The following is a 23,948-nucleotide window of genomic DNA, read 5'->3' as shown; positions in this document are numbered from 1 at the left end:
TATGTATCTATACACATACGTATCTATGCACATACGTATCTATGCACATATGTATGTTTCTATGCACATACGTGTCTATGCACATACGTATCTATGCACATACATACATATGTACTAGGTATGTATAATATACATTGTATATCAACATTTTAGTTGAAAGTACGTTTTGATCGTCGCTCTCTTCATCGCTCCACTACATTCCTGTCCTTAGTTTTATTCAGATACCACAAATGCGCGATCCAGAAAATTCTTCTATCATTCTTGCCACAAATGTATGTTTTCTTCGAAAATACTCAAGTACTACCAGTAGAGTACTCTACTGTCAAATACCTTTTACTCGCAGTAGTTGCGGATGCAAAGTAAATACTTTACGCGTCTTGCTATTGATCGGTAGTTTACGTACGCTTGCAGAAACTGGTTTATGCTTACTCACACTTGACCCGAACGATGAGAGTAAAGGAGGGAAAGTATTTGCGCGGCGACCGGATGTCTTGTTAGGCCCTTTAAATGGAATTGCGCAGGAGTTTAGTATGTACATAATCCAATGTTTATGTCTCGTCGCTTATTTCTTTAAGTTTCATTAATAAATCTTTCATAGCATTCATATATTAAGATAAAAACAACAACGAGTTTAATCTAAAGTCTGTAGCAATAGTTTTTGACCAGGAAGTCGGCTCAGTCATCTTATTTTACGAATTTCGTTTGTCAAAGATTTTCTTTTCGGTTGAGCATTTGTTTTTTTTTTTATAATTTATTAACTGTGATAAAACCTTAATGGGTTAGAAAAGGGAAAAACGTTAAAAAACTATCACCAGCATGATTTATGCTAATTACAGCACTTGCTTATGCATGGTTAACAAACGTGTTAACTAGACTTTACTAAGAGGCTGTTCAAAATAAATTTAAAAATCTTTTTCGTCTAATTTTCCCCACTTTCGTACAAGGAGACTTACACCTGTGTGTAAAATTTTCATATACTTACCCTCAAGAAAAATAGGTAAGGTTTCCATTTGGAAGTGATTTATACGGTTCAAGCGATTGCTAATTTTTTTTTTTGTTTTATTATTTATTTTATTTTTAGTTTTTTCTCCTTATTTTATTTGATTTATATATTTAATTTTACTTTATTTTATTTTCATTTGTTTTATTTTATATCACATTTTTTATTTTACTATTACATTTTTTATTACTAACTGAAAGCAATGTTAAAAAATATAGAGCAACGTTAAAAAAATGAATAAAAAAGAGATAAATGAAAATTCTACAGGCCGTGAGACTCAAACCCATGCACTTGCGCTTCGTTAATCCGCATTACTGCCGTCTGTCAGGGTAAAATTATTATGCGCATTTATGTGCTAGTTAATCTGCATTAGCATGCCGTCTGTCTCGCGTTTTAGAAACATTCCTCTTCGTTGCTTATGGAAACAAAGCAGAAGTTTTGAATCGAAATTGTTTCCACTCCACTTCTTAAGGAATCGTATGTTAAAACGAAACTGACTGTCCAATAAAAGGATTTTGTTTTGCTTCTTTGGAAACTGTACAGCATGCATGGTGGAATATTTCCATTTCCTAGAGGTTACACACAGTGTACATATGCTTCCGCATACATACCTATGTATGTACATATTTACGTACACAAACCCTTTTACTACCGAAAGCATTTCCTATGGTAAATAGAAAATGAAAGCACTAAGTTTATGATTTTTTTAATTGGTTTTCTATAAAAGTTTATTAAAAGGCTTTATGATTTTTGTTAGCCACGATGGAGGTTCACAATTTGAAAGATGCCATCCCGAAGCATTTCAGTGGCATCAAATGCGATATTAAATTATCTATTTTTAAATGTACATATGTATGTATGCTCATATTTCCAGATTTTTCTTATTTGGCGCTGTAACCGCCTAAGCGATTTTGGCCAAGTTCAACAAACTACGCCAGTCGTTTCTCTCCTAGGCCAACTGACGTCATTTGGAAATGCCAAGTGAAGCCAAGTCCATCTCCAATTGTTCTTTCCTTTCAGAGCTGGAGCGTCGCTGTCGAAGTCGTCGGCATGCGCCAGCTATTATACGCTCTTGTAAACGAACGGTTAATTTTTGTGGCTTTCTTTATCTACTTCAACATTAGATTAACGAAATCACATAAAAGGGAGTCACCTAGTCTGGATCCTCGTTTGGTATCAGACGGCTCGGAGAGGTCTGTAGGTATTTATTTTAAATAACAAAACTTATTTTATTTTCTGTTGTACACAATTTGAGAAAAGTTTGAATAATAAAATTTTCTATTTGATTGACGAACCACAAAAATCACATAAATCTAAAATTTCCAAAATTACAAAGTTGAAATGAACACAGTACAATAAAAGGTAATAACACAAATACAGACCCTACAAGGTCCTTCCCAATTCTGACGGTGTTGGTGGTATTACTCAACGTCATTTTACACGCCGTATTAGTTTCGAGAGGATGCCAAATTCAGACATCGCGCCGTATAACCAACTCCTTTTTCATGCTGTCGAAAGCTGCTTTGAATTCGACGAATAGATGGTGAGTGTGGATGCTTTTCCCTCGGATCTTTTCCAAGTTTTGGCGTGTTGTGAATACCTGGTCGATGGTAGACTTTCCAGGTCTAAGGACACACTGGTAAGGCCCAATCAGTTCGTTGACGGTGGGCTTCCTTATTTCAAGTAATACACTGCTTAGAAGGCTGATCCTGCGGCAGTTGGTGCAAATGTCGGGATTGCCCTTCTTGGGGATTGGGCAGAGCATACTTAAATTCCATTCGTCGGGCATGCGTTCATCTGACCATATTCTGAATAAGAGCTGATGCATGTACCTTATCATCTCAGGCAGGCTGTCGGCTCCAGCAGCTTTGTTGTTTTTCAGTCGCGTTTGTGATATTCGTCGACCTCGTCATAGTCATCGACTCCGCCATCATCGACTGGGGGCTGGGTTCTTCTTTCTGCGCAGCTAATATTAAGTAGGGTGGAAAAGTGTTCCGTCCATAATTTAAGTATGTTCTGAACATCGTTAACTAGGTTTCCATTGTTGTTTTAACAGGAGTTCGCCCTGGTCTTGAAACATTCCGTAAGTCGCCTACATCGCTGATAAAATTTTTGGAATTTTTTCCTGCCGTCCAGCATTTCAAGCTCTTCGCACTTTTGTATTTCGGCCTCTCTCTTCTTATTGCGGCAAATATGTCCGATCGCCACTCGTCACAGTATCAGCTGTTCATCGTACCAGTTGTTCTTTCGGGCTCGCTGAAATCCGACTACTTCATCGGCGGCGGTACTTAATAAACGGGAAGTGTGGTTCAACTACTCGCATATTTCGGTTTGTTGAAGAGTGCTCTCTGAGGGAAAGTGTGAGAGTTCAGTGGCGAATGCATTGGCCGTCTGTGGTGGTTGCAACTTTTAGCCATTAAGCTTTCCTTGATTTGTGGGTGCACATTTTTTGCTTCAGAAAGTCGAGTACATATCTTGGCTGCCTGTATCGATGTTTGGGCCTCGAATTGCACGTATGTCAAAAACACTGGATGCGTGCCCTCCGCTTGTCTTAATTTTTGGTTTATCGTTTTTCTATCTGGAGACAGCCACTTAGCTTAAGGATCTCTTTATGCTTGAACCTAGTATTGCATACTACTATGTGTCTGCTGTCGGACGTTTCTTCGTGGAGGATGACACAAATCAGCGAGTTTAAGAATCTTGATTTTATGCGGATTGTGGCGAGAAGTTCGTCTACCGGGATGAGTGACAGTACCCCGCGACAGAGTCTCTCTCCCACAACAAATCTAACGAATTTGCAACACATTCCTTGGAGGGCGGTGATGTCAGCTTTTGTCCTTACGAGGACATCAACCAGCCGTGCAGAAGCACTTTCCAGATTAAGCGTCTGGAAATTCTAGGTGCATGCCCTCAAATCGAAATCTTTAAACGTTTCCCGTGGTCGTCATCAAAACGGGGGGCTCTCATCCGCGGCTTCACTTTTTCGATTCACTGGAACGGATTCTTACGTGGCGGGTCCCAAACCTAGCGCACAACTTATTGCTGGGACTCAGCTTGGTTTGATATTTTATCATGAATAGACTAACGCCAAAATAGCACCTTTAAAATATCGGTTGGTTTGGGATAAAAGCAGTTGAAAGTTATCCCACTTCTGGATCAATTGTTTTGTCATTACTTCGTGCCGAAATTGAGTGGAATCTTTACTGAAAATTTGATTTTTGAACAGGGCAGCAACATATTACTATACTGTTTTTCCTTCGGAACTTCAAACTGTAATTTCGTATGTACTATGTATGTATTCCATCACCCAGAAATTAGCAGAACTTTTAAAAACTTAGCGATGTGTGAGTTTGGATTTTGCTTCACATTCTCTTAAGTTACATTTTTATTGCAAATGCCAAAGCTCTTATTTTAATCCACGAATTTCGCTGTGGTGAGTTCGCCGTTCGCCGGCATTGTATTTCAGCTATAAAATTGTTCGCCTATTTTCTCAAGGCATAACAAGGTAGAAGTGATTTCGACATTTCTCTCTTTTGAACTGCGACTGAAATGTCAAACCTTAACCCTAAAGTATTCAAAAAATTTTTTTTATATCAATTTTCAATTGTGAGCTGTGGGACTGATTTTAAATACATTATAAAATGAAAAGGAATTGCGAGCGTTGCGTTGTGTTAGTCAAGAGCCTGGACAACAAACTTGTGCGTTATTTTAAACATTCGAATTGTCAAGAGAAGCGGTAACGGTAGGCAAATTGCTGCGATGTTTCATTAGGAGAATCTTCACGTGTTGTCGTGACTTTATTTGTTGCCCATCGCAGCCGAGTATTTCTAAGTGGACGCGTTTGGTCCCAGGTGCAGGATTTATCATACCGAATATGAAAAGAAAAGCTCCCTTTCATATACATACATGGATAGGCCAAATTTCAAATAGTGGTCTGATAAAACCTAAACCAGTATTCCTTGTTGACATAAAGAAACTGAAAGTAATTTTTAATAAATTTTATGGAAAGGAAATTTCGAATAGCAAAAATTTAATAGATAAATTATTGAAGTTAAGTTCTGATGTAAATTTAGAAGAATCAAACATTTTTAATTACTAATATACTTTAGAATTAAGTATTTCAATAAAAAAAATAAATGCTCAAAAACATTGGGATAAATGAGTGTGTTTGATTTAGTGTGTAATTTTGTGTAAGTATGCATTCCCATATTTTCATTAAGTCGAAAATTCAATAAATAAAATGAAGCTGATTCTAATGAGATTTTAAATATTTTCATATTTACAAAAACTTATTCGTTAATTTTGAGCTCCAGGCCGGTTATTAAATAAAACATAGATTTTGGCGGTTTTATTTATTACATTTATTGCTGTCGATATTTCGCCTTCAATCTGAAGGCATCTTCAGGAATTATTGAGTTTTTCCAATCGATCGATTGTCGCCAAAATCTATGTTTTATTTAATAACCGGCCTGGAGCTCAAAATTAACGAATAAATTATAATAAAAACGGCCAAAATCAAAAAACTAATCATTTACAAAAACTTTCATTTCAAAGATGTTGAGTTTTATCAAATATGGTAAATGCATAACAAAGGCTTAATTTCTTTGTTTACATTTTTTGACATTACAGTCAGGTATGAGAGAGCTCGACTGAATTGTCACTTCTACCTTGTTGAATATGCCTTGCTTTTTTCTATAGTTTTTTTGTTTTCGTTTTTTGTCACGATTTGTCAACGCATTAAACGTTTTGTTAACAACAGAATTACCGCATACATATCTATTTACAATAAAAAAGTCATAAAGTGCATAAATCGTGATTAAATTGGCATTAAAATCGTTTTGTTGAAAGAAAAATATTTTATAAATGGAAAAATCGAAAAATAGGCCGGGCTTTTAATGCACCGAAGTAATTTAGATTTGAACAAGGTGTATTAAACAAGGTGTGATTGACAACTCAGTGCGGCTCTCTTTTAAGGTACTATAATGTCAAAAAGTATAAACAAACGAATTAACCCTTAGTGATGCATGTATCTTGTCAGCACTGATACCCAAGGCTTTTATTTTGATTATAGTTTTGTTTTACTTACATTACCTGGAATATATATATTTTGTCAATAAAACAAAACAAATTGTTTATAAAATCGTTTTAGCAATTTTCTTGTTTTTAATTGCCCAAGTTTTATGCTTTTGTACGTTTATTTTTATATTTAAATTTCTTATCCTAAACATTATTCGATACTTATAAAAGTATGATTTTACCTTTGTTTCTAATTTTATATGAGAGGTTAACTCTAAAAATTGTGAAATTAAATTTTTTTCATGCGAAATAGTTTGGGTATAAACGAGCTCGTTTGAAAGTGCTTGATTCGGACGGACAACAAATAAAATCACTTTCCTTGAAGTGGATTTCACAAACGCGAGATGAATCACGTAGTACAACACCACATCGCTGCCGTCTAAGCTAGGTGGTTTAAAACATCGCACTATTTTCGCGTCCTGACTTCTATTGCATACATCGCACCGTTCAAAAGTTTTGCTCCGTTTCATCTTGGTTTCCTTACATTGAATATTTAAGCAAAGTCGAACATATTTACTTATTACCAAACTTTAAATGTACTTACTTGCTCTCCTCGGCGGTTTATCTCTTAACAATTTCACGTTTATTAAGAAAATTTGTTGCTTGAAAAATTTTTGTGTAAATTTTTTTTAAACAAATTCAATTTTGAAAAAAAAAATTTTCAAATGGGTTAACAATTCATTTCAATTTGACATTATAGCCTGTTTCTTATGAGAGCAATGTCAAAATCAATCACACTTTGTTTAATACATTTTGGATTTGAAATATTTTATGGATGCACTAAAAAAATACACTTTCACTATGAACAAATGGAATACATATTTAAATGAAGTTGCATGTGCATATGTATAAATATTTTTACGATCCTATTTACAAAAATAAAGAGTAATTTCACGCATTGTACTGCAATTCTGGCAACTTTTTTAAAAAAGGTGGCCCAAAATATACATATACATATGTATGTCGCTATTAGAGGATGGAATAATTTTCGCATGTCCACCAACTTCTCGACATTTAGCAACTCGATTTGAACATATTCATTGCACAGTAGAATACCTCGAGCTGCTTCGTCTGCATAGAATACATATCGCTTCAGTGCCCGAAGATGTGGAGACGGACACAGCAACATCAACCAGACAACGGTCGATGATACAATTGGCTTTTTCGCGGTCGCAATGCATCATATTTTAAATAATGATTTGAAAAATCGCCATATCATTAATAGAAAGCCATTCCGTTCACTTAAAGTTACGGCTGAGTGCAAGATCGACTTATCTCGGCAGCCAGTTCGAAAACGCCCTATCTCAGAAAACTTTCAAGAAAGCCATTGCTGTATTTACAACTTACTTTATAAAATAGTTACGTATAATATAAATGCCGCGATATGAATACCCTAATTACCGCAGGCAAATGAAAAGACTCAAGTATTAAGAAAAATTACTCTAGATAGAGTAAAACGTGTTCATTTGCTCGCCGTCGTAATCCAAGTGAAAGAGTCAAACTTAAGCGATATAGCAAATACATAAAGGGCCGCTAAGAAGGACGGCGTAATAAGGAACTGATGAGAACATTAATAGGTGCGTTCGTTTAAAATCTCCAACAGAAACCAACAAACTGCCAAATTCCGGCGAAATGTCATCTGTTCACTCACAAGAGAGAAATATCCAAAATAGTACGCGAACAGAAAATTTGCAGAAACTTGCAAGTTAGACGAACAGCTGATATAATTTTTGTTTACATTCAAAAGTGTAAAATTTAAAACGTACGAAAACTCATTACAAAGTGGTATCCTGGCACAGTTTATTGATTAAACAAATAACTACTTACTTCTTACAAGTTTAATTAGTCGCATTTTGTAATTTTTAACTTCCAAACCATCAAATTCAATTTTGTGATTTGCGTAAATGCCAACCAGCTGTTTTTGATCAGCTGTTTTCCTGTTGGCAAATTGCTGTTGGCAAAAATTTTTCCAGCAAAAACCAGCAGCTTCCCCTCAAAATGAAATGTCACTTTGCTCTCTCAATTTCCCCTACTTTGCAAGTTTTTTGCGTACGCGAATGCAAAAACTTGTAAGTTTTGGTTAAACATGAACAATTAACAGCTACGCGAATGAACCTAATAATAGTTCGCTCTTTGCGATGTTTTGTTGCTTTATGAATATGCTTGTCAATATAATGATAATACATAGTTTGCATGTGCAATAAAATGTTAAACTTAAAACTTTTAAATATTTCATTCATATAAATTTAAGTATATTTAATCTAAGAACATTTTGGTTACATATAATACGGGAACAGCCATGTTTAAAAACTTGGTTGAAAAACTCCCTATCTCAGCTGCGGATTCAAAAACGTCCTATCTCAACATATCTTCAATAAATTTTCAGTTGAGCTAGGACGTTTTTTAAACAAATTCTGGGATAGGGCGGTCTTTAATCAAATTTTGAAAAAGGGCATTCTTGAAAAGTTTCCTGATATAAAGTGTTTTCGAACCCGTTGCCAATATAGGTCGATATTCCACTCATACGTCGATATTATGTTATGTTTACACTGCAGGTGTCATCAGTCCATTCAAGCAATTACTGTAAACGGTGAACGGCTCCAATTGGCTTAATTGGAACTAGAAATTATGTGGTGCAAAAGCAGACACAGCACGAGACACAATGCCCTGAGATCGGCATTTCTGGGCCGTTTTATATCACGTTTTGGTGATATTCATAGGCCGGCATCAGATTTGTAAGTTCCCGACTTTTTGCTATGGGATTTTTGGAAGTCAGTGGTTATTTGAATATGCGTCAGAATCTTAAAAAGCTTAGGGCTTGTAAAACGCCAGAAATTTACCAAAATGATAATCAGAACTTTGGGTCATTTATCTTGGACCAACCTTTATAACACTGGGCTACTCAAACATAGTATTCTTCACAAGGAAGTATATATAACTCCAGATACGAAGGTGACATGCAAAACTCACGTCGAGCTGAAGGTAAAACGAGCGCTTAAAGTTTTCGGACAGTGTCGGAGAGGCTTTAGAAAAACCTGGGGTTTGTGACCGGCTATGGTATCCGGGATATACTTAGTTTTAGTCAGACCAATCGTCAAGTATTCCGCTGTAGCATGATGACGCAAAACCACGGTTTCCATGTTAAACGGGCTACAAGGGAGCGTGTGTATAGGCATTACGGGCGCCATGGTTACAACGTCAGGACAGGCTGGTAATGCTTTGTTGGATTTGCTACCTCTTAAGTTCGCGATCCATGAGGAGATGTGTGGACTGTTTTATACATAAAATCAGGATCTGCAAGCTGCTCCAAAGGCATTGAAAACCGCTCGCATCTCTTTAAAGAAAGTACAGAAATTTAAGTTCAGGCTGAACTCCGTTACAAGGTGGAATGAACATGAACTTGTATGGGTACCAGGACACAACGGTATTCAAGGCAACAAACTGGCTGATGAATTGGCGAACTGCGGTGCTCTGAAGCGTACAATTGGAACGAAGCCGATTTTAGGGCCAAGCATAGCGGGAACGATAGTGTACATCAAGGATCTCATAAACAATTTCATGACAGCCGTTGGTGTAGCACTGACACCTGCAATATAACCTAGTGTTTTCTGGAAAGACCTGACAGGTTGGTAGCGTAACTCCTTTTCAGACAACGAATGAGGGATTTATGAGACCTCATAGGACTCATTCCGTGGCACAATCCATGGGGACGATATATGGTCCCCATCGGCATGATCGATAATCCACCGTGTAGATGTTATTTGTGGACGAGGATAGTACAGAACATTTAATCTGCAGCTGTTCCGCCTTCGCCAGACTTATGTGGTACATTTTTGGTTCAGATGTATCGATAATGGACTATATATATCATCTTTCCCTAAACAAACTGCCAATATTTATAAAATAGTGTCTTAAATTTGCAGAGGAGCAATGAATTCTCACCCTACCTATGTTTATATCCCTTACCTCTGAGTGCCTGAGTGCTTACAAAAATTATATTTGGTTTTTCCACCCGCTAAAAATTCCATTTTCAATTCCATGTATAAAATTTCTGCATGAGATTTTTCGTTACTAGGTGACACCATGCTGACTCTCACAGAGTACACGAAATATTTTAGGGCGATCTTAGGAACGAACATGACTTTTCCCAAATAGCTTTCTAGGCAGGATAGGATTCAAGCTTCAATTGGTGGATAAGATATCGGGCTATAAACGAAGAAGATGGACGGCGAATGTGTCTCAGAACCGTTAATAGGATCTTTGGTATCTAATCTCTTGGTTAAAAAATTATTGAGGTGAGGCTACTTTGCGATGAATTCTACATTGTGACGGCAGTGATGCTAACGAAAGGGCTGATTGTTACTCTCGCGTAATGCAGAGTCCAATAAAGCCTTTTTTCGTTTTCATACTTTCTTTAGCCTATTTAGAAGATACACAACATAGCTCTTAGAAGGTGGAAAGATTTACAAATTATAGCACGAGAACTGAGCTAAGTGCCTCTCTCCTTTGCGAAGTTGCGCCAGTTGTTCTTTTGTGTCTGGCAAATATATTCTTCAACTAGTGAACCCGCATGGCGTTAAAACGCCCAACAGTTAATTTCAAAAATTAAAAAAAATATTCCGAATGTTAGTCAGAGTTAAAGGAGATTCGAGTGCCTTAACTGCAACCTACTTTGGTATATATTTTTGTCGGCCATGACATAAGGACTCAGACAGCGTACGAGCAACACAAGTGTAAAACAACAACAGCAGGCTTCAAGCTAAAACCTTCAGCGTTCAACCTACGACTATTTAAACACTTACCGACTGCAGTTCATATATATATACATATTTTATGTTTAAAAGTACAAGTTACGCGCTTACGTGTTTGTAAAAGTAGAAACCTTAATAATACATTTTTATACAACTCAAACGTCGTTGCTTTATTCGTTTTAAATCCTTTGTCGGTAAGCAGAAGCAGTTCTTACACTTCAACATCTTTTACACTTGTACGCTGTCGGTGAAAAAAATATAAAGTTAGTACCGGAGGCCATTTTGTATGTCTGAAACTAACCGATATTTTTTACGAAATCGGGCCGGTGTTACGAGCGAGATTCAAAGGACTGAATCAGAATCAGCGTTTGAAAGCATGGAGGGTCAGCCAGGTGCAGCCGCAGAAGACAGCGCGAATGCTATAATTGCTACATTGAATGCGTTAAGGGCTTCCGTAGAAGAGCTTAGACAAAGCACTGCGGAGAGCCAAAGAGACATAATAAGGCTTCGCGAAGGCATGCAACCACAGAATATTCCGGAGCAGGGCGTGCAGCCAGCACAGCGTGACAATACTCAAGCCGTCGTAGCACCAACCGACTCGCAAGTAAATCTTTATGATTTGCCTGTGTTCAGCGGCAATGTCGAAGACTGGCCGCTATTTTTCGCAAATTTCAGCGACACCACGGAAACCTTTGGGTACAGCCACCGCCAAACCCTTATGAGGTTGCAGAAATGCTTAGTTGGTCCCGCCAAAGAAGCTGTCTCCGCCATGCTAATTTACCCGAGCAACGTGCCGAACGTCATAAGCGAGTTGGAGTTCAGGTTCGGGCGACCAGACATTTGGGTTAAATTCCAAATCAGTAAACTGCAGCATTTCCCGCCAATAGCCGACAATAAGCCGGAGCAAATTGTACCGTTTTCCTCGAGAGTGGGAAATGTTGTTACATTTCTTAAGTCTGCAAATTGCCAGCAGCACTTAGCTAACGTAACATTGTTAGAACAAATGGTGGGTAAGTTACCGCATAACCGACAGTTCGACTGGGCGAAGCATGCTGCGACTATACAACCGTATCCATCAGTTGAACAATTTTCTGAGTGGCTTACCGAGTTGGCTAAAATAATTTGTCTTATGCCGACGATCAGCGCACAGAGTGGCAGGCAGTCATCGGGCAATCCTCGTCGGCTGATGCATATTGAGCGGCCAAAGGACTCACTTACTTGCTATCAGTGTAGTGGTAACCACATGCTTCCACAGTGTGATGCGTTTAAGGCAAGCAGTATTCAAGAGCGGTGGGACCTGGTTAAGGCGCAACAGCTTTGCTTTTCGTGCCTACGCAAGGGGCATTCCACACAAAAGTGTCGTGCAAGAAGGAGGTGTAACATACGTGGCTGCCAACGCTATCACAGCCAGCTACTCCACAACGAAGATGCAACAATGCAGAGGCTACGCCGAACTACACGAGAGGATGTCATTGCGCAGACACTTCTGAATTGTCGAGAAACAGAAAGCGCACATGGTCAACTGTTTAAAATATTCAACATATATGGACCGAAAGGTAAGCGTGAGATATTAGCGATGTTCGACGAGGGTTCGTCAATTTCAATAATGGAAGAGGAAGTGGCCAAGATGATCGGAGCTCAGGTTTGCTTGCATCCACTTACGCTGCAGTGGTATGACAACAACGTTGTTACGGAACAATCGCATAAAATAAGAATTGAAGTTGAGAATTGCGCGACGAAGAGGAAGTTTCTACTGAAGGAGGTATATACGGTTAAGAACCTGAACCTGCCAGAGCAGTCTATGGCCAAGGAAAATTTTCACCATTTGAGAGATTTTCCGATAAAAAACTACTGTCGTGCGAAGCCAGTTTTGCTCATCGGGCTAAAGCATGCATACCTGGGTGTGACCTCAGCAACAGTCCAAGCCAACATCGACAGCCCGCTAGCTGTAAAAACACTACTAGGCTGGGTCGCGTACGGCCCAACCAAGCTACCTACAACATTGAATCGCCGTGTTTTGTAGGTGAAAGAATATCAGCAATTACACGATTTAGTACACGAGTACTTCGCAGCAGACAGCTTTAGAGTCAACCCTCCAGCAGTTTCATTTAAGTCAGATGAAGACCAGCGAGCACGTGAGATATTGCGCCGAACAACTAAACGAGTAGGCAAGCAATATGAAACCGGTTTACTATGGAGAACATATCCACCGAAGTTGCCAAACAGTAAAGCAATGGCCGAAAAACGCTTACTGACAGTGGAGCGCCAAATGAAGAACGATGCCGAGTTTGGTACACGATACAAACAAGAGATGGCTAAGTACGTGATCAAAGGGTATGCAAGAAAGTTAAGCCGTGAAGAAGCCAGAGAGCCACACCAAAATGCTTGGTACTTACCTCACTTTGCCGTATTCAACCAGCATAAGCCCGAAAAGACGCGAATCGTCTTTGATGCCGCAGCCGCAGTAAACAACGTGTCGCTCAACTCGCAGCTCTGGAACAAGCACAGCCGTTGATACGGATTTTGCTACAGTTTCGCCAGGGACGTGTCAGAGTGTCCGCAGACACACGCGAAATGTTTTCGCGAATCAAGATACGCGCAACTGATCAGCACGCTCACCCTGCAACGCCGAATATATAAAAAACAAAAACGCCGAGGAGTATCGAGGACAGTTTCAAGACGCCGCAACCACTATAATTAACAAGCATTATGTCGATGATTTAGTTGCAACCTTCGACACGCCTGAACAAGCCATTAGTATCTGCAGTGACATTGTCAGCATCAATTCACAAGCAGGGTTCGAGTTGCGGAACTTCGTCTCCTACTGCGAAGAAGTAGAAGATCGTTTGAATCATTCGTCGTTATCCGTGAGAGAAGTGGTTAGCCTGGAACACAACGGGTCAGTGGACAAAGTGCTTGGCCTCTACTGGAATACAAACGATGACGTTTTCGAACTCCACACGAAGTTCCACCGTTTGCCGAAAGATGTCCTGTACCGAGCACGAGCTCCGACAAAACGAGAGTTGTTACGAATCGTGATGTCGGTGTTCGATCCATTTGATATGTTAGCCGCATTTTTAATTACTACTAAAATTCTCATTCAAGAAGCGTGGAAGTACGAGATTGGCTGGGATGAAGTTCTGCCTCAAGAACTAAACAAGAGATGGTGGCCCTGGTGGCAAGATTTTCCTAACGTGAAGCAGTTGAAAATACCTCACTGTTATTCGCCGCAAATCTTACATGGTGGCAAGGTAGAAATCCACACTTTCGTCGACGCTAGTCAAGTCGCATTTGCTGCGGTAGTATACGTTCGAGTACTTCATATTAATGGAGTTGACGTTCGCTTCATTATGGGAAAAACACGCGCAGCAGCAGCGAAACTGATGTCGATCCCGAGACTCGAGTTACAGGCCGCAGTATTGGGCACCCGCTTGTACAAGCTCATCGAGGACAGCCACGAGTTCAACATAGGGCGAGCAGTTTTTTGGACCGACTCCCAGACGGTTCTGCAATGGGTGCATTCGTCCGAAGGAAAGTATAAGGCGTTCGTCGGCCATCGTATAGTCGAGATTCTCGGCACAACGGCAAAAGAGCAGTGGCGATGGGTGTCACCTTGTCAAAATGCAGCAGACGTAGCAACACGCCCCTTGTGTCTACCCAAGTTCGACAGTAGCAGCCGTTGGGTAAAAGGTCCCGAGTTCTTGCAGTACGACGAAGAGTATTGGCCCACGGCTACGATCACAGCGTCACCAGTACTCCCAGAAGAAATATCCGTTCCAGTTTTGGAGGTGCAACACGGCAGTGCCGTCATAAATTTTTCACGGTTTAGCTCCTTCACAAAGCTATTACGAACAACAGCCTGGGGGATGCGAGCAACAATACTATTTCGAAAACAGAGCAACAGGTGTTGTACCCATGTCGCCAAGCCTCACAGCAACGGAGATAAAGAAAGCAGAGCATATGGTATGCGAACTAGTCCAACGAGAATGCTTTTCGAGCGAGATCGCAGGTTTGTCAGTCGGCGGTAAAATCGCCAAAAGAAGTTCGCTGTATAAGCTTTCGCTGTATATCGACCAAAGTGGCCTATTAAGATTGAGCGGACGCATCGACGAGGCAACATACCTACCAATGCAAGCACGACGACCGATATTAATGCCTGCCAAACATATCGTGTCAACCCTGATTGTACAACATTTTCACAAAATAAATCATCACCAGAATTCCGCAATCACCATTAATGCCATCCGACAACAGTTTTGGATACCGAATTTGAAACCGCTCCTCAAAGCAGTTCAGGATAGATGTCAACAGTGTATGATCGACAAAGCAAAGACAAACCAACCTATGATGGGTCAGCTGCCGGTCGACCGCATAACTCCGTTCGTGCGCCCATTTACATACACAGGCGTCGACTTGTTTGGCCCTATTAACGTCACCATCGGGAGGCGCAAGGAGAAAAGGTGGGGCGTTATATTCACCTACCTGACAGTTCGAGCTGCACACATAGAGCTACCGACTTGAGTACCGATGCGTTCATTTTATGCCTGTGGTTTTGTAAACCGACGTGGAACGCCGTCCAGAATAAGGAGCGATAATGGGACAACTTTTATTGGCGCAGAAAGGGAGTTGAGGGCAGCTGAGCAGTTGTTAGACACTGACCGCATTCAAGCCGAGGCTGGCAGACACACATCGAGTGGATATTTAACTGTCCGCTGAACCCCAGTTCGAGTGGCTGCTGGGAGCGCTTGATAAGGGTTATAAAGTCGCTGTTAAACAAGACCTTGCGTGAGGTAGCCCCAAGACCCGACACTCTGCACATCGTGTTAATAGAAGCGGAGAATATCATCAACTCCCGACCGCTAACTGACCTGCCTATAAGCCATGAAGAAGATGAGCCGTTAACACCCAATCACTTCTTGTTGGGATGCATTAATTCAACGCAAACGCCGCACCCAGTTGACGAAAAGATTTGCCTAAGGAAGCAGTGGAGAATCGCGCAAAACCTCAAGGACCGGTTGTGGAAGCGATGGACAACCGAGTACCTGCCTCAGCTAAGTGGCAGGACAAAGCAATACCGTTTCAAGCGAACGATCTTGTGATATTGTGCGACTCAACGCTGCCCCGTAGTCAATGGGTACGCGGCCGCATAACTCAAGTTTTTCCCGCCAAAGACGGACAAGTACGTATCGTGGAGGTGCGAACGAAGAGCGGACTACTACGCAGACCACTTTCGCAAAGTTAGAAGTTGGTGGTGAATCCTGTGAGGCGGGGTATTAGCAACCCTGGTAGTTTGCTGAAAGTGGCAACACCGCGAATAAGAACTGCAATCAAAATGTAGGTTTAATACGCCTTAACTGCAACCAACTTTGGTATATATTTTCGTTGGCCATGACATAAGGACTCTAGACAGCGTACGAGCAACACAAGTGTAAAACAACAACAGCAGGCTTCAAGCTAAAACCTTCAGCGTTCAACCTACGACTATTTAAGCACTTACCGACTGCAGTTCATATATATATATATTTTTTATGTTTAAAAGTACAAGTTACGCGCTTACGTGTTTGTAAAAGTAGAAACCTTAATAATACATTTTTATACAACTCAAACGTCTTTGCTTTATTTGTTTTAAATCCTTTGTTGGTAAGCAGAAGCAGTTCTTACACTTCAACAGTGCATGTTTTCAATTTCATCAAATTTCAAATCACTCTGTACCGATGAAAAAAGTTCTTAGTTAAAAAGTAGTAAAAACTTTACCACACATCTACAGGTAAGGTCTTTAATTTTACCTCTCGTTTATGAATATCCCTTTCAAAAGTATTCCCAAACTAAAATCTTCTCTCTTTCGCCTGGCATTGCGATATATATTTTAGTTAACTGATGAATTAAGTGGAATTTGATTTTTTAAACATATGGCAACTCCGCAAATTACAGTTCAAAAATAAAAGTTTTTCAAACCCCCTTCGATTGGATATCCATATTTTAATAATTCATTAAACTTATTAAATAATTTGATTTTATCTTTTTAAACAGGTGGCAACCCTCTTCCACCTGAAAAACATTCTTAGCGTTCGAACTAAAGGTTTCTTGACACTCCTTCGTTTGAAATCCATATTTTTATGTTGCATATAAGTAAACTAAATTCGCATATAAGTAAACTAAATTCGACATTTCAAGCAGGTGGCAATCCTCTTCAAAATATTTTCAAACTACTACTTTCTGAAACCCCTTTGGTTTGGTACCCATATGGGGATACATATTTTTTTTAACTAATATGATTTTTTAAACAGGTGGCAACCCTCCTATAGTTCAGCATATAAACAAAGCTTTTCAAAACCATTTCGGTTGATACCCATTTTGTAATAATTCATTTATTTTTTTAATAATTTGAATATAATTTTTTAAAAAGTGGCAACTCTTTTCAAAAAAGTAAAACCATGCCAGCAGTCTAAGCCCCTTAATTTGACACCTCATTTTGGAAAATCGAAAGAACAGTGCGGATATAATGGCATTGATTTTTAAATAATTTGAATTTAATTTTTAAACAGGTGGCAAATTTTTTCCAAAATATAAAACCAGTTTGCACATCTACAGGCTTCAATTTTTTTAAATCGAGCGAACGGTGCAGATCGTTTATCCTGAACAAAAAATGTCTTCGCGTATTATATATATAGATTCCGGACCTAATGCTTTTTTTGTGATTTTTCTTCGGGAACGTTCCCGTTTCTGTGGCCTATAAAAGTACAGGAATGATGAGGGAAATATGCCTTTTTCTTTAAGTTGCTTGCCGAGTTTAAAGAAGCACGTGCTTGAAGGAGTTGTTTCGCTTGATATTTAGGCTGGAATTATTAGGGGGGCTTAAGATGGAACCTGACATGCTCATTTCGCCATTAAGTGCATATTTGAACACAAAAAGTCTCGTTTAAAATTCTTCTTTTAAAAAAATTCTATAGTATACTTGAACTGAACGTGATTTAATGAAAATTTTCAAAAATTAATTAACATATCAACAGTGCAGAAATAACATTTTAATCCGCAATTGAGACAATCCGTGTATGTGTACGCTATGCACTTTGGCACACTTGACATTCGGCACTAGTCTGTTTAACCCTTATCTAAGATCAACAACATGTAAAACCAAAATGAAACAAAACTCAGAAAGAGTAAAAATTGCACGATTAAGAACTTGATAGTTATTAGCAGAAAAAGGTGCATAGACTCAAGTGGCTATGAAAAAGGTGAAAAAGTATATTCCAACTAAAAACAAAAACAATAAAAATTACTTAAAACATAAAATTGTGAGCATGTGGTGGTAGTCGAGTTTGAAGTGTCACGTGCTACTTTGGTGGTATTTGAGTATTCAAAGAGTGTATTCAAAAGAGTATTTGTTTGGATATTGCATACCTTAAGGCTGATATAAAAAAATATTTTAAAGTAATTTTTTTGTTTTAGCATTTTCAAAGTATTTTTCTTGTGCTAAAAGCGAGTTTGTATATCTGTAAATAGTACTCCTTTTTGTTTGGCATGTTCACCTTAATTTCCCTTACATTTAGTCACTTTGTTGGCACGCGCTAAATTTGTCATGCAACACCCACATTGTTGCACAATTAGCATATGTTGCGTAGGAGACCACATGCCTTTTGTTACGAAACTGTCAACACTGTCGGTGATGATGCAGCTCGCCGCATTGTTGCATACAGATTGTTGAAGACATTGCATTGAATGAAATCCGACTTCAAGTGATTTGCGAGGACTAGCGCCAATAACTTACTAGACTGAATCTGTATAAATTTGTATGTACACGTTTATACACGTTCATACTCGTACGCTTACGTATTGCGTAGCAGCGTTCTTCACGCCTAAGTGTTGCATGCGTACAAGCCTAACTAATTTTAACGATACTTTTTATTTTTTAGTAACTATATGAGTCAGCTTTTTTATTTCAGTTAAATTTTGCAATTTTAGATTGAGTTTCACTTAGTCAGTAGGAGCGGGAAGGAATGCGCACATACGAACATAGAGGCCAGGTTGTCTTATACATGCATAGAGTGAAGATATTTATTTTAGTTTCGGGCGCGATTATTTACTTCTTGTTTGTATGAAATGGTCAGAGTTTCAATATCTTCTGATTCAAATTCCCTTTGAATGAGAAAATGTATGACCACGAAATAATAAGGTTGCAGTTATGATGTTAATATAACTTGATTGCAGATTGACCTCTTAGACTTCAAGACACTGTGGTTGTTGTACAACAACAAAATGCATTACAAAAAAATTATTCTTAGCCAGATAACCTGATAACCAAGCACGCGTGACCAAGTGAAACTGACGTTACATATCTAATCATAATCAATATCTATACATAGTATAAATACGGTGACCATAAATATGGATTCAAAATGGAGGACAATTTTTCAAAAATATGCCTACATATATTTACGTAGTATAAAAATATCAAAATAGTATTTATGATTCTAAATTCGTAATACATTTTAAACTTTAAACATGAATCAAGTTTTCTTCATTGATATTAATCTTTTTTTACATGAATATTTATAAAAGTATAGTAAAACATATTATAATTACAATAGCTTACACGAAAAGTGAAAATCTTTAAAAGATTATTTTATAGACAAATTTTGAGTCGTTCAAAACGAAAACAATACGCTTCCTTTTTTTGTTTTTTTGGTACTTTTCGCAGTTATTTGTCAAAAATCAACGTCATGAATCGACGTAAACGACGAGTTACAAAGTGCCGTTTACAAAAATATATAATTTGTGCAGATTGCGCTCCATAGCATCTACATTTCTAATCCGATTTTCATTATCTTTGGCTCAAAGTTTACTGTAATGATATATCTTCTTTATGGAATTTTTTAAATAATGAAAAAAAGAATAATCAAATGAAACTGCGTATTTGATTGAAAATCTCACTATTTTCGCCTGTAGCACTAATAATTTTCATTGAAGTCGCCACAAGTTATATATTTTGGTAAGAGGCACATCAATACCCTTCGGGCTGTAAGTCGCTTACGTTAATTTGGAGATTTTTTCCATGAGATATTGAAGAAAAGCTACGAAAAGAACCAAAAAACACTTTTTTGAAAAAATCCATCCAGTGTCCGATAATTTTAAAATAACGAATAAAATGCGGGACAAATGAAGGACACTTGGAAAACATCAGTACATTTTCAGGTTTTTCAGGTTTGAAAAACTACGCACGACCGACCTTTAAAAAACAGTACGGTCCTGCAAAAAACAGAACGGATGGTCACCATAAGTATAAAGGAAAGTCGAGATTCTTTGTACGCGGTAATCTCGAAACCTACTAAACGGATTTTGACTAGATTTTCTCTAATATACGAACAGATTTACTCGAGATTTTTTAAGTATAAGCTGTATCGATAGGTTTATTATCTTTAGTACTTTAATTTCCTATAGGGTTGCCACCTGTCTAAAAAATTATTACATCCGCACTGTTCGTTGGATTACAAGAAATTAGGTGTCAAATAAAAGGGCTCGGCTTTTAGATGTTCAATAATGTACAACTTTTTGAGTAGGGTTGCCACTTTTTAAAAATTATAAGATCTTTTACCGTTTGTTGGACTAAAAACTGAGGTACCAAGTGAAAGGATATGGTCTCTGCATGTGCAAAAAGTTTTTATTTTTTGTTTGAGTGGGGTTGCCACCTATTTAAAAATTATGTATGTATAACACGCGATGGCATTTTTTGTTAATTACATTAGATTTGCACAGTTCATTTTCAATAAAAAAAATGAGGTGTCAAAAGAAAAGGCTTGATCTTCCGATTTGCAGTAAGGATTTATTTTTCCAAGAGGGTTGCAACCTGTGCAAAAAATTAAAAAATGTGGGCTGTTCGTAAGATTGCAAGAAATGAGGTGCCAAATGAAAGGGCTTGGACTCCATATGCGCAATATCTACACTTTCAGCGCGTGGCAAAGCCTCGCGCATACGAGGCCGGCTAGTATGTATGTATATATTTTATTGGCTGCAAATTGTGCATAAAACAACAGATTAGTTAATATAATATAGGCTAAAGGTTATATTTTTATTTATAACATTGTATATCATACATCATTAAAACAAAATAAACTACTTATACCATGCTTAATAAAAATCCAAGCAATGATATAGTCGGTTTATCAAAATTTCTCTAGATACAGTCCTCTCGGTCTATATTCAGAATTAAATGAAATTTATCTTGCAAGAAATCGATGAGACGCTGGGCTTTATCACGTGCAAAGTTGACCTTAATGTCACCAGATAATAACATTTAGTATTTTTGTACATCTTCAATACTAAATACACGCAGTCGTCTATGGAAAATTTTAATTATACTATCTAATAGCAAATTCCCAGCATGCTTCGCCACGCCTAATAAGAAGTTTTGCGTTGACGAATGAAAAAATAGTGTTGAAAAGCAAAAACGGCTTGTAAAGTAAAAATTACTAGTTTAGGTTGAAACGACTGAAGGGAGGAAACTTCCGTAGTCATAGGCAGTGGCGGATCTACGTAGGGGAGGGGTTTTGGGTGTTAAACTACGTGTCAGTCAGTGGCGGACCCACGGGAGGTTTCAATACCCCAACCCATGCAAACGGGGTCATCGATAATCTTTTGTGTCTTTTTACAAGATGTTCCACACCCCTTTTACGAGAGCCCAATTTTTTACCCCAAGTTGTGTCCGAGGTTACTATCTAGCTACTAGTCAAAGCCCTATGAAAATCCATTCAGTAGTTCCAGAGACTAGTGCGTTCAAACAGAAAAACAGACCGATACGACTTTTCAGTCGTACAGTTTTATTAGATTAGCTAAAGCTAATAGTAGATAGATTTTATTGTTAAAAAAAAATATAGACAAAGTCATTGCAATTAATGTCAATTTACCTAAATTCTCATTTCTAAGGCATTAAATCAGAAGAATTGTAGAAAGAATGTCGCTGACATTAGTTCACTTCGGAGAAGGTAAAAAAAATATTTTTTCTTAAAATCCGATAATAATTCACATGAAAAGTAAATAAATGTCAGAAATGTTAAAAATCATGCAGGCTTGACTTTCACGTGTAATAAGGTATGTATTTTTATCGATAAAAATAACGATTGCACAATCGATAAATTTATTGATATCGACAAGGATCTCGAAATATTCCTGAGAAATCCGAAATATTCGTGAAAGTCCTGAATTAGCCCCGAGAATCCCGAAATTCTCTAAAATAACGAAATAGTTGTAGTGAGGTGAGTTGTGGTGTGGTCAGTTTAGGTGAGGTGTGGTGAGCTAAGGTGTGGTAATACTCTGTGTATCTATCTATATTCTATCCTTTATAATTACCTTTACATTAATCTTTCTTCCTCTATCTTTATCTTTATTTTTGTCGGTTTCCTCATCCTCATCTTTTTCTTATCTACATATTCCCCTTCAGCTTTTCCTAAAAGAGTTTAAATGTATGTGTTGGTGTTGGTTGATTTTTCCGACAGGGTGGTAAGATGATTTATTTTGGAACAAATTTCCGTCATCGAACGTTTCGAACGAAAAATGACACTGAAGATGGCACAATGCCGAAGCTGGTTTGTCTGCAAACCAAACTTTACAAGGGATGACGGAAATTCGTTCCAAAATAAATGAGTTTAAATTTACCTTGATCTTCATATTAGCCTTTATGTTTTCGTATCTTTGTTTTTCTTTTTATTTTTACGTTTGCCTTTATCATTTTCTTATTCTTAAATCGCCTTTTCAAACCTAAGCTAAAGAAAGCATAAAATGTTTTATTTTTTGAAAACATTTAAAATCATCTAAACTTACTTGAAGGTCATTTTAAAAATCGAGGTAACTATTTTATCCAAGAAGACTATTTTTCATTTTCATTGTTAATGTTTCCGACAGGGTAGGAGTATGATGTATTAAGGAACGTTTTTCCCTCATCGCCGTTTGTCTTCAAACCAAATTAGGCAAAGGATGACGGAAAATCATTCCCAAAGACATCACTTTAAAGTACTGTTACATTTCCTTCCTCATCTTTTTACGTTCTCGATATGTTTGATTTTGTCCTTTTTACAATGCTTTTTTCCCAAAAAAGAACGCTGGACGACGTCACAAAATTTTGTAGGCAATCGATTGCATCCTTAATGGCAGCTAAGTACTTCTACCTATGAAACACTACAGTGTTCTAGAAGACTAAATTAAAGATTAATAGAGATCTCCTTGCAAATGACTTCAACCATTCCGCAAAGTTTTGACCATATGTACGGTGATCATCCGTCCTGTATTATATGGGACAGTCCTCTTTTTCGACCAATTGTCCTGGTGATGTCTTTATTTTATACGGGCCGAAAAAAGTTTCGTATTCCTTTTCATGTCCTCTATTTGTCCCATATTCAGTGCTCGGAATTTCGATGTCTTAACAGTTCATTAAAATGCCATGCCTATGACCCAGTTTTAAGTGATCGTAATTTTCTCCATAAACAGTTATTATTTTCTAATCTGAATGCCTGCGATAGAGGAATACATACAGTCACCAAAATATAGTTTTGGACTCGACATTTTAGCCCCTTTAGGCTATTTTTCCTGTATTTTTTTATGGAAATAAAACACTTTTCCTAACAAAAACCATATAAATCCAATATCCGCCGGCGCCATGTTCAACATACGTATGTTAAGCGCCAGTTTAGATGTGGTTCCTAATACTCCGCTAATTCCTGTTTTACAAGTGTAGCGTTTTCTAGTGAGTTCCACCAGACAAGGGCTCCTTGAAACAATATAGGCTTAAATCTTGTTTCCTAGAGCTTATGCATTAATTTGGGCGAGCGACCCCATCTTTTACTGATAGCTCCCCTTTAGAAGTAGAAGGCAATCGACACCTTTCCTACCCTTTCCTCAATGTTAGGTTTCTACGACAGCCGCCGTTGATCGCCTACCTAGTTCAGGTAACCTTGAGCCAGATCAAAAACGGTGTATATAAATCGTCCCTTAACCAAAAGTTCCGCATCATCTACATAAGCGATCACCCGACAGCCCACTTTTTCCAGTTCCAGTAGAAGGTCGTTTACAACCGCAATCCAGAGCAGGGCAGAGAGAACACCACTTTGTGGAGTGCTCCTATTGACTCTGTC

At 38.1% G+C, this 23,948-nt stretch overlaps 1 protein-coding gene across 1 annotated transcript; it reads left to right on the top strand.

Annotated features, from left to right (window-relative positions):
* Positions 1-11,203: 11,203 nt before the first annotated feature.
* On the top strand, positions 11,204-13,161 carry LOC118752929 (the record flags this gene model as incomplete). The annotated part of the gene is made up of 2 exons (XM_036487776.1): positions 11,204-12,775; positions 12,851-13,161. Coding segments are annotated over exons 1-2 (1,883 nt in total), but the record flags the coding sequence as incomplete, so codon positions are not given.
* Between the last annotated feature and the right edge of the window lie 10,787 nt (positions 13,162-23,948).

The sequence above is a fragment of the Rhagoletis pomonella genome, unplaced genomic scaffold (assembly GCF_013731165.1).
Source record: "Rhagoletis pomonella isolate Grant_MI unplaced genomic scaffold, Rhpom_1.0 Rhpom_scaffold_01968, whole genome shotgun sequence".
Lineage (NCBI taxonomy): Eukaryota > Metazoa > Arthropoda > Insecta > Diptera > Tephritidae > Rhagoletis > Rhagoletis pomonella.
The sequence above is the reverse complement of the archived record's forward strand: the minus strand, read 5'-3'. Positions and strand labels throughout refer to the sequence as shown.